The 16300-nt window shown below is 47.1% G+C and overlaps 1 protein-coding gene across 2 annotated transcripts in view; it reads right to left on the bottom strand.

Annotated features, from left to right (window-relative positions):
* COPG2 (COPI coat complex subunit gamma 2) overlaps nt 1–13623 on the bottom strand; it is a 36576-nt gene extending 22953 nt beyond the window's left edge. The window contains exons 1-10 of one of the 2 annotated variants that reach the window (XM_071734250.1): nt 13504–13623; nt 11173–11225; nt 9814–9894; nt 8596–8667; nt 7403–7482; nt 6507–6582; nt 5036–5128; nt 3957–4043; nt 1920–2077; nt 208–341 (exon numbers count right to left, since the gene is read on the bottom strand). In XM_071734250.1, coding sequence (XP_071590351.1) covers nt 208–341; nt 1920–2077; nt 3957–4043; nt 5036–5128; nt 6507–6582; nt 7403–7482; nt 8596–8667; nt 9814–9894; nt 11173–11225; nt 13504–13540 — 871 coding nt within the window. In that variant the 5' untranslated portion in view covers nt 13541–13623. Of the gene's footprint in view, nt 1–207; nt 342–1919; nt 2115–3956; nt 4044–5035; nt 5129–6506; nt 6583–7402; nt 7483–8595; nt 8668–9813; nt 9895–11172; nt 11226–13503 lie in introns of those variants that run through there. The other variant, XM_071734251.1, reaches the window with a different exon arrangement.
* Nucleotides 13624–16300: the final 2677 nt, after the last annotated feature.

Below are 16300 nucleotides of genomic sequence, written 5' to 3'. Positions count from 1 at the left end.
AGCTTTGGATGAAAAAGGATCAAGCTGCTTCTCACCCCAAAGCCCTCCCAAGTGGGGAGAATCAGAAAAGTGGGAAAATCCAAAGTTTAGGTGTTGGCTCCAGTATTTTTGTCATGCTTACTGCCTCTGATGTGCTTTACTGCCCTTGCTTTCAAGCTCCAACAGTGGGACAAGCTGAAAAATTGGGGACAAGATCCTAGAACCAACCTGAAACAGCAGGTGCCAGCTCCCTGGCTGTGCAGTTTGGGAGATGGATGATTGCAGAAGCAGCTTCATAAATCACCATTTCGTGCTTATTCCTCAGGCAGCTCTCAATGAAGTCAAAGAGGTGACTCTCATGCCTACCAGCAGGAGACATTTCACAGCAAAATACTGAATTATGTCCAAACATGCACTCAAGAGAGGTTCTAAACTTCCTGTTTACTGATATTCTGTTCATCTTTACATCATCTGCTTCAAGCTCCAACAGCTGCACTACAGAAATTAATACTCTGTTATTTCTCAAGTAACTAAACCCATCCCTGCTCCTGACAGAGCAGAAAAAGTGAGATCCTTTTGGTTTTATCCCCAGGATACAGGGAGATCCTCACTGCATTTGAAATGCAATGATATAAAACTACAAACACCCTCCAGAGATGATTCTGCAGGTTTAATCCTGCTCTCAGCTCAGTTTTGGTGCTGAGGTGCCAAATGGAATCACAGAATCATGGAATGTCAGGGGTGGGAAGGGAGGTGTGGAGATGCCCCAGTGCAACCCCCCTGCCCCAGCAGGATCCCCCAGGGCAGCCCACACAGGAACACATCCAGGGGGGTTTGGAAAGGCTCCAGAGAAGGAGACTCCACAACCTCTCTGGGCAGCCTGGGCCAGGGCTCCCTCAGCCTCACCCTCAACAAGTTTCTCCTGCTCATGCTGAGCTGGAACTTCCTCTCTTCTCCCTTCAACCCATTCTTCCTTGGCCTCTCCCTGGCCACCCCCAAAAAGAGATTGGCCCCTTCCTCTTGCCCCCCACCCCTCAGCTCTTGATGGACATTCAGCAGATCCCCTCTCAGCCTTCTCTTCTCCAGCCTCAACAGCCCCAGGCCTCTCACTCTTTCTTCCCAGCACAGATGCTCAAGTCCCTTCCTCACCCTCCCACCTCTCCCTTGGCCTCTCTCCAGTAGATCCCAGTTTCTCCTGAACAAAATACAGACTGGAGAAAGTCCATAAAAGAGCCATGAGGATGATCAGAGGACTGGGGCACCCACCATGTGAGGAGAGGCTGAGAAAACTGCATCTGTTCAGCCTTGGGAAGAGAATCATAGAATCACAGAATTGGCTGGGTTGGAAGGGACCTCAGAGATCATCAAGTCCAACCCTTGATCCACTACTGCTGCAGAAGGCTCAGGGCAGACCTAATTCTGATGTTCCAGTGCTCCAAGGGGGCTCCAAAGGAGATGGAGACTCCCTGTGTACAAGGAATCCCATGGACAAGGGGCAATGGGCACAAGGTGCTCCTGGGGAGATTCCAATTGGACACAAAAATAAAAATTTTCCACTCTGAGGCCAGTCAGACATTGGAATGGTCTCCCAGGGTGGATTCCCCCACTTTGGGAAGTTTGAAGCCTCAGCTCAGTGGGTGCTGGGACATCTCAGCTCAACAATAACATGAGAAGGGTTGGAGCAGCTGATCCAGGAGGTCCCTTCCCAATCTGACATTCTGTGATTCTGTGTAAATAATAAAAATACAAAACAAATCCCACAACTGCCACACATACTCACCCTCAGTCTGGCATTCTGCCTGTTTTATTTTTAACAATTCTATCTATATACAATTCCACAAACTTAAAAAAATAAATCAAAAAACCTCCCAAAACAGACAAATTTTTTAGCTACTCAGGCTGCAACGAGCTTTGTAATTCACCTGCTGCCTCTTACTCACCCCTCCTCAGATTCCCTCAGGAGTTTGCTGGCAATCCGGATCAGCATGCAGTAGGCAAACTGGGATTTGAGGCCAGATTTGGTGAATTTGTTCAACATCTTGGACACTGCCAGGCGGTCGTTTTTGCGGAGGTGGTAGAGGAGCCCCAGGGCGTGGTACTGTGAGGTGAGAAATGGAGCTGTGTGGGTGCTTGTCCTGGTTTGGGCCAGGAGAAAGGGGATTTTCTGTCTTGTGCTTTTGCTTTCAGCTCAGTCTCTTGTCAGGAGCTGCACTTGCTGAAATTCACAGCAAGTTTCTCAGGCAGTGGCTGCTGCTGGGACTGAGCCCACTCCATGGTTATAGTTACTGCTGGAGAATGGGCTGCAGAGCCAAGGACACTGCTCAGCTCTGAGGAACATTTTGCCCTCCAAAAGGAGAAAAGGAGTCAAGAGGTCCCACCTGAAACCCTCCTGTGGGGAGGAACAGACAAGAGAAATGACCAGAATTGACCAAACAGAGGATTCCATCCCATCCACCTCATCCTCAGGAGAAATTGGAGGGATCCCCAGGCTCAAAGCCCTTCCTGCTTCCCCTTCTTCCCCTCTCCCTCTTTGCTTCAGCATCCTGGGAGGATTCCATCCCTTCCTCTGCCTCTGCTCCTGATCCATCCCAGCCTGAATCTCTGTGTTCCTGCCTCCAGCTCCCAACTGCTCCTGAGCCCAGGATTCCAGCCTGGACTTTCCCAGGGCTGCCCTGCAGCCTCAGTGGGGATGGGAGAGTTCTTGGGGGAAAGGGGGGAGGAACCTGGGATCAATTTTCCTGTAGATTTGTAGAGATTTAGTCATTTTTCCTATTTCTCATTCCTGTTCCATTCAAGCTGTGTAGTTTAGTTCCCAACCCATCAGTCTCTCTCCCTTATTCTCTCTCCTTTCTTTATCAGGGAGGGGAGAGGGATTAATAGAGAGAATCTATTATTTGGTTTCATTGCCAGGGCAGTGTTAAACCCTGACAGTGCTGCACCCACACAAGCTGGAAAGGGCAGGCTCTAAGAGGTTAGAGGCTCATCTCATCCTAGCAGAAAACCCTTCAGACCTCCAAGGATCTGAATTTCCTGACAAGTTACAAAGATCTGCAGTGTTTCCTGCCCTTTTCCCATCCACCACAAGATCCACCACCTTTTCCCATCCACCTAATGCACTGCTGAGGATTAAAAGAGCCATAAAGTGAGTTTACTCCCTTTTCTTCCCATTAAATGTCTGATTTTTAAAAGGCTTCAGGATATTAAATTACACTGCACAGCTGTGTTTGCATTTCCAGTGCACCTGACAGCCAGGCCTGCTAAGTAACAGCTGACCTCACAAAAATCCTTGAGGTGTTGATGGTTAAAAGCACAAAGGAACATTTCTTGCTGCCTGCCAAGATGTTTTGGGGTTTGGGTTATTTTCCTGTGAGATTGATTCATAGCAAGGCTTCACAAAGCTGCTACAGGGGCAGGAGCAAAGCTGGATTTCCAGAGTTGTTTCTCACCCTTGAGTCTGTAACACTGACTGAACATGCAGAATATTTTCATTTCCATGGCTCTTCAGATTATTTGGGGAAAATTTTGCTCTTACCCATATTTCACTGATATTCTGATCTCTGTAGCAACTGGCAAATTTTCTGACAGGCCCAGACAAGAGCTGCTGGTGTTCTGGGAGGCAAGGAGGTGATTTCTGATGCTGTTTGAAAACTCCAGATCCAAAGCTCTTCTGCAACAACTGCTGTGAAACAGCCAGCAGCACCCCAGCTATCAGGTGAGCAGGGAAAGGGCAGAGGACTGCACTGAAGAGCCAGCTCTTAATTAAGACCCTTAATTAAGGGGATCAGGGATGATGGAGAAAAAGCATGATTTTTTTCAGCCAGTCGTTTCCTAGAAGTCACAATTCTTGTTTTTAAAAAGAGGAAGGGAAAAAGGGGAACCAAGTTACTTGTTCTGAGGTTATTTTAAGAATTCACAGAACACCATTAAAACCCTAAAATGTTTTCAGAGCTTCCTGGAGCAGCCACCCTGACACATACCTGCACCATGACATTGTCACTAGAACCTGCTTCCTGAGCTTCATTGATCCAACGTTTGACCACGTCGTAACTGATCTTCATCATGTGCTGGAAAAAGCCAAAAAAGTTGGGATTGCAGCCAAACCAGGAGCCCAGAGAAATCCCTGTTTTCAGTTTTTAAGTTTAAAGACTCCCAGACAATTTAGGGCTTTGCCTGGAAAAGCAGAGGTAACAAAGAGGAACTCCCCAACACATGGTTTGTATGGATGTGGTGGGAAAGGTCCCTCAGGGAGGTTTTGCAGATGTTCAAAGAGGACAGAAAACAATTTGAGGACAATTCACCCATTTTTTTGTCACCCTAAAGCTCTACACCACCTCCTGCCTCCTGCTCTGCCTTCTTGATTTAGCAGTCCCACTTGTCTCTATCCTATGCACCTAGAACCCACTGGATTTCTTACACCTCAGTCTCAGAGAATGCTTTCACCTGGATTCTTCTCTTTAAGAAAAATACTGACCTAATGAGATCTTTTCCAGTCACTTCCCCTAAAAAAGGAGAGAAAAACAGTGAACTTCTTCTTCACCTTGCCCTCAGATTGCATTTAGCTAAAAAAAGTCTTGAATTTCAGTCTTACCAGGGCAGCAATCTCAGGGGTTTGGGATTTGCAGGCTGCTTCCACAGCTCAAGGGGTGGAACCTCTTCCTTCTCAACTTTCCCAACCATCAGTGGCCCTGACTTTTTAAAGGGGTTTAATTAATTAATTTCTCTGAGCCCCTCCCCAGAGAAATTCATGTTCTACACTAACTGCAGACCAAGCACTTTGCACCTGAACTTATTCCAGTTGATGGACTCTTCCTTAACACTCTCTTGCTTAACAAGTTTGATAAGAGAAATCTACTTAAGCCAAAGGAAACTCCTATTTTTGTTACTAATTTTATCTATTTTCCACCTTGGAGATGAAGAGTTAACATCAGAATGGAAAAAGAGATGAAGAAAGAACAAAACAAAGGCCAGAGCTACACGTGCAGCAAAGGAGCTCTCCCAGCCACAACCCAAAGCAGAGATTTACACTAATTAACTAATAATTTACTAATTTACTTACTAAGGAAGACACCAGTGCAGAACTAGAGACACTGGGGACTTTGTCCACGATGGCTTGCTTCATGTATCTCTCAATGGCTTGTAACATTGTGCCCTGGGAGAGGGAAAAAGTGTTGATAATTAAAAAAAAAAAAAAAGAGTATAAAAGCAAAAATATATGCTCAGTCTGTTCCAAAGACCCTCAGAAAAAAAATCCTGGACTAGGAATAACACCAACAAGGAATAACAGCAGTACAGATGAGGGGATGTCCTTAGGTACCAGTACCTTGGGTACTCAGTACCAGCACCTTAGAACCTTGGTACTAAGGGAGAGCTGAGGGGTGGGGGGCAAGAGGAAGGGGCCAATCTCTTTTTGGGGGTGCCCAGGGAGAGGCCAAGGAAGAATGGGTTGAAGGAAGAACATGGATCTGGACAGGTTGGAGAGCCTGGGGAACCTCCTGAAGTTCAAGAAGGCCCAAGTGTGGAGTTCTGCATCTGGGGAGGAATAACCCCAACCCCCAGTACAGAGCTGGGGGTGTCCTGCTGGGAAGCAGCTCCATGGAGAAAGCCCTTGGAGTCCTGGGGGACAGGGAATTCTCCAGGGGTCAGCAATGTGCCCTTGGGGCCAAGAGGGCCAATGGTGTCCTGGGGGCATCAGGAAAAGTGTGTCCAGCAGATCCAGGGAGGTTCTCCTCCTCCTCCTCCTCCTCCTGCTCTGCCCTGGGGAGACCAGAGCTGGAATCCTGGCTCCAGTTTGGGGCTCCCCAGTTGAGGAGAGACTGGGATCTACTGGAGAGAGGCCAAGGGAGAGGTGGGAGGGTGAGGAAGGGACTTGAGCATCTGTGCTGGGAAGAAAGAGTGAGAGGCCTGGGGCTGTTGAGGCTGGAGAAGAGAAGGCTGAGAGGGGATCTGCTGAATGTCCATCAAGAGCTGAGGGGTGGGGGGCAAGAGGAAGGGGCCAATCTCTTTTTGGGGGTGGCCAGGGAGAGGCCAAGGAAGAATGGGTTGAAGGGAGAAGAGAGGAAGTTCCAGCTCAGCATGAGCAGGAGAAACTTGTTGAGGGTGAGGCTGAGGGAGCCCTGGCCCAGGCTGCCCAGAGAGGTTGTGGAGTCTCCTTCTCTGGAGCCTTTCCAAACCCCCCTGGATGTGTTCCTGTGTGGGCTGCCCTGGGGGATCCTGCTGGGGCAGGGGGGTTGCACTGGGGCATCTCCACACCTCCCTTCCATCCCAAACATTCTATGACCAACTCTGAAGTTCTGCAAGGAGCCACGAGCAGCACCTCCTGAAGGTTCAGTGACACAAAGTCCACAGCAAAGCAACCTCAGCTCAGAAACCAGAGCTCCCAAGCTCCTGCCCTCCTCGTGTTCACAGAGCTCTTCAGCAGCCCTCCCTCACACAGCAGTCCCATTACAGGAACAAACCATGGAAAAAAAGAGTTGTTTTTCTATTTTAAAGAGACTCCTGACCTCTCCAAGGGTGTGATTGGTACTTACATCAGTGATCCTGCAGAGTGCTCTGATGGCTGGGCCTCTGTACACATCTTCCTTCCCTGTCATGTCTTTGGTCAGACTAAAAGAACCAAAGACAACACCCTGTGAATGTTCTTTTTAGTATCTTGATGTCTTGGTCCTTTTCTGACAATCTCCTCATCTCATTTACCTGTTCTTCCAGCTGCTACCACACAGCTGCTAAGCTCTGGTTATCAGTTAGAAACAACTTTGTAATAATTAGCTATTTGAAAATGATTAATATCAGATCCTGTGGGAATACAGAGCATTACACAAGGTGTAATCCATAATATTGCTTTGCCACAGAACTGGTTTAGTCAGCTCAGCCCTTCTCCTTCTTAGTGTTGTTGAGCTTTCTACATTAAATTTTGGGTTAGATAATTGCAGTTTAGTTTGCTGCACAGCTTTTTAAAAAAAATTTAAAATAGAGCAGTGGTTTAGCACATGCCACAGATCATTTTTGCTCTTTCAACAACTGCAATGTCTGTTCTGTAGAAAAAAAACCTGAGAGCTCAGCTGAGGGACTGAACTGAGCTTTGCTCTTCCCCTAACAGCACTGACAGCAAAGTGCAAAAGAAGCCACAGGTAAAACACTGAGAAAACCCTGGAGCAGCAGCAATTTAATTAAAGAAAACGAAGAAAACAAAATAGCAACTGGTTGGGAAGTTGTAGGGAAGCTTCTGGGTTTTTAGAAACATGAAACAACACAAGAGGAAAAAAACCCAGATTCCATTTGGTGACTCTGTACCATGAATGATTTGCTTTCCCTTGCTGCATGGTTTTTAAAGTGTAATTCCAGACAATCACAGCAGGTAAAACAAACACCTGGAGCTGCAGCTCCTCATTTCAGAGCTGGGATAATTGTTTTGTTTTGTGACTACCTGCTTGTGACAATGATGACATCCTCAGAAATGTTGGCCATCTCTTTGATAGTGAAGTAACACATTCTCCTGAGGGTTTGCTGTGGAAAGGGGAATTCAGAAAACCATTACACCCAGGGGGAATTATGAACAAACCCTTCCCAGAAGTTTTCAAAGTGAAAGCAAACAAATAGTGAAATATTTCATGTAAAAAGTTAAGCCAGCTTTAACTACAACACCCTCTTTCCCACTTGTATACAAAGTTACAAGAATGGAAAATTTTGGTTGACAGCCTGGGAAGGCTTACTCCTTGCTATCAAATAAATTGGGGGAAAAAAGAGACAATCAGCTTGGAACATGATAAGACAAAAAAAAAACCAAAAACCCAACATATTAATGATGACAGAAGTGCTGCACATCTGTCTGCAGAAGCCTCTATGTGATCAGTTAAAGCTTTAAGCACAGTTTTTTCTGATCTGTTTGTCATTGTTAAAAACAAATATGCCAAGACTGCTGAGGCTTGAGTTTTTTAAAAGCTAATTATGTATTTACATTAAAAAACCTATTTTCTAAAAACTGGATATGAGAAAGGTGCCAAATACTCTGCTGCCAAATTTTCTGTTCCATTTTTAAACAGTTTAAACTGGTGCAGCCTGCCTCAGCCCAATCTCTAAAAACTCCAAGGGCCAGGTGATTTTTAACACAAATTAAGGAGATCCATCACCTAAAGGACACCCCTCCCTCCCTCCCAGTTCCTACACCCTCTGCAAAAAAGAGATCAAAGGAGGACTTGACATTAGTCCAGAGTTTAACCCAATATTTTTAGGATGATCTAATGCCTTGATTCCATGCAGACCAGTTCTAAAGGACTGCAGGATTTGATCTACAGGTGACTTTTAAGTTCTGATTTATTTAAGCAGATTACTTGCAGGAAACAGACATTAAATTATAGTGATTTGTATATTCAGATTTTCTGTCATGACTCACATTTTTTACACCAAAAAAACCCCAACCCACCCCCCAAAACCAACCTGCAGAAGGAGCCATGTGTTACTACTCAGATATTTGTTTCCCAATCAGCAGTTGCCTTCAGGCAGGAGTTTGTGTGCAGAGCCTCACCCTCCTCCCACACCCCAGGATTCCAACTGTTTTGTAATTACTGCAAATCCAGACAAATCCAGGGAGGCAGCAAGTGGCAGCCACCAGGTACTCACATCATTAGACTGAAATAATCTGGTCATTGCAAAAAAAGCTTCTGTGGCTTCAGTGGTTCCAAAGTGTTCACCCTGAGAACAGCACAAGAGCAGGGAGAGAAAATCCTGTTACTATCCAGCTGGCTCCAGCTTTCAGCCCCTACTTAGGACTCCTGCTCACACACAAAGAACCTTTTCTTTGAAGACATCTTCCTCGTGTGAGAGACACTCCCTCCCTCCTGTCTCCTGAGGGGGAGGTGACAATTTTACCACTATTATTTACCTGGTTTCAAATAATATTACAAATATTAACCACAGGGATGGGGCAGCTTGTCAGGGAGCCTCTGCTCCCTCTATGGGGTGTCAGCAGTTGAGTTTGGGTCATGTTCATTAATCAGAATGATCCCCTTGCTTAAAAAAAAATCTAGTTAAAGATGACCAGTGCTAGTTAAGACTAAACAGCTCAGGTTACTCTGACTGTAATTCTTACTGCCTGGCATGTAAGAAACCTCAGGCATTTGATACCTAAAGAAAATCTCCTGAGTTCTCCCCAGATAAAAAAAACCACCTTCCAGTTATCACCTCCTGGCCTGGGTTCTTAACTCACCTCAGTTATTCCTACTTTAACCACTTATTCCTACTTTAACCACTTATTCCTACTTTATTCCCTCTGTGGGATGTCAGCAGTTGAGTTTGGGTCATGTTCATTAATCAGAATGATCTCCTTGCTTAAAAAAAAACTAGGTAAAGATGACCAGTGCTAGTTAAGACCAAAAAGCTCAGGTTCCTCTAACCTGATTGTAATTCTTACTGCCTGGCATGTAAGAAACCTCAGGCATTTGATACCTAAAGAAAATCTCCTGAGTTCTCCCCAAATAAAAGAAACACCTTTCGGTTAATCACCTCCTGGCCTGGGTTCTTAACTCACCTCCTACTTTATTATTCCTACTTTAACCAGGTGAACATGAGTGGCTCTTCATTTGCACAGTGATGACAGAACCAGCAACAGAAACAAAAAAAAGTTTGAAAAGCTTCAGTGACAGAAGTGGCACTCACAAAAGCTGGAGGGGAGAACACAATACTGTGGCATAAACACTCAGTTTCTGACCTCCTTAAAGGCCACCTCCCAAATCTGAGAGGAAGAGGTCTAAAACTTCTTTCATGATAAAAGGTAGGAGAAATTAGCCTCATTCTTCAGGAATAATAGGTTAGGAATCCTCCAATAATGGGAAAAGTTACCTGGTTCAGCAAGTAAAGGATCTTGGTAAGGATGTGCAGGCATCTTCGTGGGTTTATAGGGGTCTCATTGAAGATACGAGCCTGCAAACACCACAAATCCAGTCTGACCAACAGCAATAATTCCTCTTTCACCAGAAAATGTAAAGCAATTTCATTATTTATTCATAATTTTCAACCTAGTAGCTTCTACCTTTTTTTTTATTTTGCATTCTACAAACATGTCCCAACCAGCACGTTCCTGTCCCAACCTCAGGGGTGTTTGGGTTGCTGGATGGGCATCAAGCTCAACTAAAAAGAATGATTTGGTTTATCAGCTGGAGCCAGGAAAAAATATTTTCAAATAAAAACAGAATCACTCAATTCTTAGGGGCCTGGAGAAACCTGGTCTAGGGGGAGGTGTCCCTGCTCATGGCAGGGAGGTTGGAAAGAGATGATCTTTAAGGTGTCTTCCAACCCAAACCAGTCTGGGATTCTATGAATTCCTTCCACACCATCTGGAGCCCAAATGCTGCTCAGCACAAGTCTGTAAGAACACAAAATTGAATTTAAAAGTTCTGGGTTAATGCTCTTGCACCCACCAAAGTTCCTGGTTATTTAACCCCCCTGTTCACCTGACTACTTGGAAGTACACAAAGAGAAAAGAAATGTTACACAGGAGGGTGAAAGGAGAGGTCACCTCTTCAGAAAGAGCACCCTGAGATCCCTACCTGCACAAAGAATCATTTGGGTTGGAAAAAATCTTTAACATCACCCAGTCCAACATTCACCCAGCCCTGCCAAGGCCACCCCATGTCCCTCATCCCCACATCCCCAGGCTCTGAAACCCCTCCAGGGATGATGGGGACTCCAGCCCTGCCCCGGGCAGCCTGGGCCAGGCCCTGACAACCCTTTCCAGGGAGAAATTGCTCCCAATCTCCAATCTAAATCTCCCCAGGGCAACTTGAGGCCATTTTCTTGTGTTGTTTATTATTTGGGAGTACAAATCCACACCCCTGTAGCTCCAGCCTCCTTTCAGGGAGTTGCAGGGAGTGAGGTTTCCCCTCAAGCTCCTTTGCTCCAGGCTGAACACCCCTGAAGACCTCAGCCCTTCCTCAGCAGACCTGTGCTCCAGACCCTTCCCCACCTCCCTTGCTCTTCTTTGGATGTGCATGGAAGGCAGAAGCCACAAATCCTCTGATTACCATCCATAAATCCCTCACAGAATAACTTCCTGGGCACTTTATGTTCATACTCTGTGATTAACTATGTTAAATCTGTGAGTTTAGCCAAGAGCTGCACCCCAAAAAACCTCCTTAAGCTGCTAACACTTTCTGTAAGAAAATGAGGAGTTAACCAGCATTATGCTCCCATTCTTCATACCTCCTGAAGCACAGAGCTCTTCTCCAAGTTCTGGAAAGGATTTGAGCCACTGCCTGAGGAACAAAAGAGAGCTCTCAGTCAAGGAAATGCATCATTCACCCCCAAAAATAACAAACCTGAACGTGCAAGAACAGCTCCTACAAAAACACCCCAAGCCTAGAGTGACATTCTTGGGAGTAACTCATGCTCTCCATCAACAACTTGCAATTCACTTTCATATTTGGAATTACAGGGGAGAGAAAAGCAGGGTGTCACTTCCAACACAGCTGGAGGGCAAGGAAGAAGAAAGGATTTAGGAATAAATATGCCTTAATACCTCCTTTACATTAAAATTATATTTTCTCTTTTATCTCCTAGCTCTCCTATTTTTATCACTCCAGGCACAGAAAGCAAGGAGGGCATCACAGCTGGAGCTGCTAAATCAGGATCTGAAAAAGAAGTTTAGGGATAACAGACCACTTGGCAAACTCCAAGAAAGCAACCTGGCTGCTGCAAATTGTTCATGCTGGGCTATCTCAGCCCTCCAACCACCCTGAGCCAGGCACTGAGAAGGTACCTACAGAAAGCAAAACCCAAGCTGGAATCTGCCAAAAGCCTTCAAAACCTTTCAGGGAGGGGAAAACACGACACAAAACTCAAACCCATCTTGTTTCAGGGCAGGGCAGGGGAGGGAGACAGAGAGGGAATAAAGGGAAGCCTGGGGAGGGATGTGGGCAGGGGGAAGGTGTTTTTAAGATTCTGGTTTTATTTCTCATTACCCTATTCTAATGTGATTGCCAATAAATTTATTTCCCCAAGCTGAACCTGTTTTGCCAATGATGGTAACTATCCAGTGATTTCCCTCTGTCCTTAATTATATTCCTTATTATTTATATTATATATTGCTTATTATATATCTAATACTTCTGCCCACAAAATTATATTTTCTCTCCCCTGTCCAGCTGAGGAGGGGAGTGATGGAGCAGCTTTGGTGGGCACCAGGCATCCAGCCAGGTTCAACCCACCACAAAAGCAGAGGAAAGGCTTCAGTTTCAGAGAAAATAAGAAAACTAAATCATAGAATCATAGAGTCATAGAATTGGCTGGGTTGGAAGGGACCTCAGAGCTCATCAAGTCCAACCCTTGATCCACTCCCACTGCAGTTCCCAGCCCATGGCACTGAGTGCCACATCCAGGCTCTTTGGAAATATCTCCAGGGATGGAGAATCCACTCCTTCCCTGGGCAGCCCATTCCAATGGCTGAGCACCCTCTCCAGAAAGAAATTCTTTCTAATGTCCAACCTAAACCTCCCCTGGCACAACTTGAGACCTCTTGTGCCCTCTTGTCTCGCTGAGAGTTGCCTGGGAAAAGAGCCCAACCCCCCCCTGGCTCCAACCTCCTTTCAGGGAGTTGGAGAGAGTGATGAGGTCTCCCCTGAGCCTCCTCTTCTCCAGCCTCAACACCCCCAGCTCCCTCAGCCTCTCCTCAGAGGATCTGTGCTGGATCCCTTCCCCAGCCCAGTTGCCTCCTTTGGACCTGCTCCAGCACCTCAATCTCCTTCCTGAGCTGAGGGGCCCAGAACTGGACACAGGACTCAAGCTGTGGCCTCCCCAGGGCTGAGCACAGGGGCAGAATCCCTTCCCTGGACCTGCTGGCCACGCTGTTCCTGAGCCAGCCCAGGATGCCATTGGCCTTCTTGGCCACCTGGGCACACTGCTGGCTCCTCTTCAGCTTCCTAAGACAAACTGCATCCTCTTTTGAGACTTCTGAATGGGGCTGAATAAAGATTTTCTTGGAGATGGCTCTTCCCTACCAGCAGCACACAGACACCAGTCCTCTAACCCACAGCCACAGTGATTCCACCTCTCAGAGCCGCTCTTATCGCATAAATCCATCCAACCCATCACTGCCTCTTCTGACCCTTTTCCTCCGGCCGCACTTTCTCATTTTCAGTTCATTTATTCTTCAGTTTTCACACCCCAAGCGGAAGAAAGCTGAGAATGGGACGAAACTCAACCCAGCTGAGAGTATCAGTTACTACAGACAACTTGAAGCTAAAAACTTCCAGACAATTCTGTGGAATGAAAACGTTGTCACGGCTTCATTAACTATTATTGCTAATGTGACGTGCTTTTTTTTTCCCCTGTACACCGGGCACCTCCAGCCGTTTCTGACAGAGCCCAGACCTCCTTTCTCAGCAGCAATTACCTCAGGAACTGTTACTTTCTCCCTCACCTCAGCGGCCGCTATAGGCCGCGCCGTGCTCTGGGCACCTGAACCTCACTCCCCTCAGGGATACCCCGCCATGCCCACCCCTCACGGCTCCCTCCCCTCCTCCTCCAGCCCCGTACCGGACTCCTCGTCCTTCTTGTCAAACTTCTTAATCATTTCGACGACGGTGCTGACCCAGACCGCCGTCCCCCCACACACACTTCTTTTCCACCTCCTCCTCTCCCTGAGAACTACAGCGCCGCCGGAGCTCCCGCCGGAAAGCCCGCCTCACATTCCGCCATCTGATTGGACAGGGGAGCCGTCGATCAAACTTTTAACCAATCAGAGCATCGCATCTCTCCAAGCAACGCCCCCCTCGCCCCGCTGCTGAAGGGGCGGGTGTCTTAAAGGGGCCGCGCCGCCGTTTTGTGAGGGGGTGCTTGGCCTTGACTGACTGTCTAACTATCTAATTATCTAATTATCTAACTATCTAACTATCTAACTAACTATCAGAGCCCCTTGTTAAAAAAAACTTAAACATAAGCTCCCCTTTGCCCAATTTTTTGAGGCATACCAGCAGCAATGGCAGCCCCTCGCTGTTGGCCCCCCAGGTGGAGGCTGCTGCCTCCCTCCTCCCTGCCTCATTTGTGGGAAATAAAACTCAAAAAGGAGCTGTTGCGAGTTACTAACGCCTCAAGAAGGTCTTACTGAAAGAGATAGGATGGACAGGATGAAGCAATCCATGGATGGGATGTGTTGGAGGATTTGGGGGTGGGGGTATCCCAGAAGCTCCAGGTGAGCCCTCAGTGTGTGCTGACAGCCCAGAAACCAAGCAGGTCCTGGGCTGCATCAAAAGAAGCAGAGACAGAAAGTCAAGGGAGGGGATTCTCCCCTCTGCTCTGCTCTGCTGAGACCCCACCTGGAGCTCTGTGTCCAGTTGTGGAGTCCCCAAGAGCAGAAGGACACAGAGCTCCTGGAAGGTGTCCAGAGCAGAGCCACTCAAATGCTCAGAGGGCTGAGCACCTCCCTGGGAAGCCAGGCTGAGGGATTGGGGTTGTTCAGCCTGGAGAAGAGGAGGCTCCCAGGTGAGCTCAGAGCAACCTTCCAATATCTGAAGGGGCTCCAAGAAAGCTGGGGGAGGGCTTTGGACACGGGGGGGTAGGGAGAGGAGAAGGGAAATGGGTTAAAACTTGGAGAGAAAGGGGAGATTGAGGTTGGAGATGGGGAGGAAATTCTGGAATTTGAGGGTGGGGAGAGCCTGGCCCAGGTTGTCCAAGGAAGTTGTGGCTGCCCCATCCCTGGCAGTGTCTCAGGTCAGGTTGGATGGGGCTTGGAGCCCCCTGGGCTGGTGGGAGGTGTCCCTGCCCATGCAGGGGGTTGGGACTGGATGAGCTTTGAGGTCCCTTCCAACCCAAACCATTCCATGATTCTATGAAAATATGGTTTTGGGGTCTATCTCCAGCTGAGATATAAAAGCCCCAAGTGCTGTTCCAGGGAGTGTTTCAGAGCTGCACAACCCAGGGGCATTTGGATCTCCTTGCATCCAGTGTCCATCAGGATGCCCAAAGATGGGAGAACTTCAGTCCTTCCATCAGCTGATTTAACTGAGCCACTTGGGGGGTTCTGACCCTGCAGAAGGGGACAGGGCTGAAAGGACCCAGATGACAGAAAAGTGACCCAAGCACAGCCCTGACACAGATTATCCTGGGGATAAATTTCCCAGGATTGCTGTGGCTGCCCCATCCCTGGCAGTGTCTCAGGTCAGGTTGGATGGGGCTTGGAGCCCCCTGGGCTGGTGGGAGGACAAGGGGAATGGGTTAAAACTGGAAACTCCCAGCAGTTGTTTGAGGGACTCTAAAGAGCTTTTTGTATGAGGAATGGGGATGTGTGGATCAGCCGGGGCTTTCTGTGAGAAAATAAAAACAAATGGAGAAACTCTCTCAGCCTGGCTCCAGAGCAGAGCTGCTCCAGCCCTCCCAGCAGCTCCAGGGCCTCCTCTGCACTGGCTCCAACAGCTCCGTGTCCTTCTGCTGCTGGGGACCCCAGAGCTGGACACAGCTTTATCCCAGAGGGGACCACCTTTGACTTTTCTGAGTATTTTACTAATGCAGCTGTGAAAAAAGTCCTAATTTCATCACATCCCCAACTTCTCCTGCTTCAGATGCTGCCTCCTTACCTTTACAAGGGACTTTCCTCCCTCAGGGATATTTTAAGGACCCCCTGTAGCAATGCACAGCTTAATTCACATTTAATGCACAGTTAATTTCTATTTAACTCTGGTCCCTGCGTGGGCCACTGACATGCAGAACATTTTGAGCCCAAAGGTTTTATTAGTAGAGAAAGTAATTTTGGACACAAAGAGGAGCATGGTTGTTTTTGGATGCCTCAGAAACTTGGTGAGGTGCTGAGACTTAAAAGTCTCTTAAAACTGACTTAAAACTGACTTAAAACAGTCCAGCTCTTCTCATAGTGAAAAATTTTCTTCAGATCTCCAGGAGCAGAATCATGGAACAGGAAGGGACCTCAAGGCTCACCTGGTCCAACCCTTCTGGGTAACACTGATTTTTCTGAGATGTCTCAGAACCTTGGTGAGGTGCTGAGACTTAAAAGTCTCTTAAAACTGACTTAAAACTGACTTAAAACAGTCCAGCTGTTCTCACAGTGAAGAATTTTCCTCAGATCTCCAGGAGCAGAATCATGGAACAGGAAGGCACCTCAAGGATCACCTGGTCCAACCCTTCTGGGTAACACTGATTTTTCTGAGATGTCTCAGAACCTTGGTGAGGTGCTGAGATTTAAAACTGTCTTAAAACAGACTTAAAACTGACTTAAAACTGACTTAAAACTGTCTTAAAACAGACTTAAAACTGACTTAAAACAGATTAAAACTGTCTAACAGGAGGGAATCCACCACTTGGGAGACCATTCCAATGTTTG

The sequence above is a fragment of the Heliangelus exortis genome, chromosome 1, assembly GCF_036169615.1.
Source record: "Heliangelus exortis chromosome 1, bHelExo1.hap1, whole genome shotgun sequence".
Classification (NCBI taxonomy): domain Eukaryota; kingdom Metazoa; phylum Chordata; class Aves; order Apodiformes; family Trochilidae; genus Heliangelus; species Heliangelus exortis.
The sequence above is the reverse complement of the archived record's forward strand: the minus strand, read 5'-3'. Positions and strand labels throughout refer to the sequence as shown.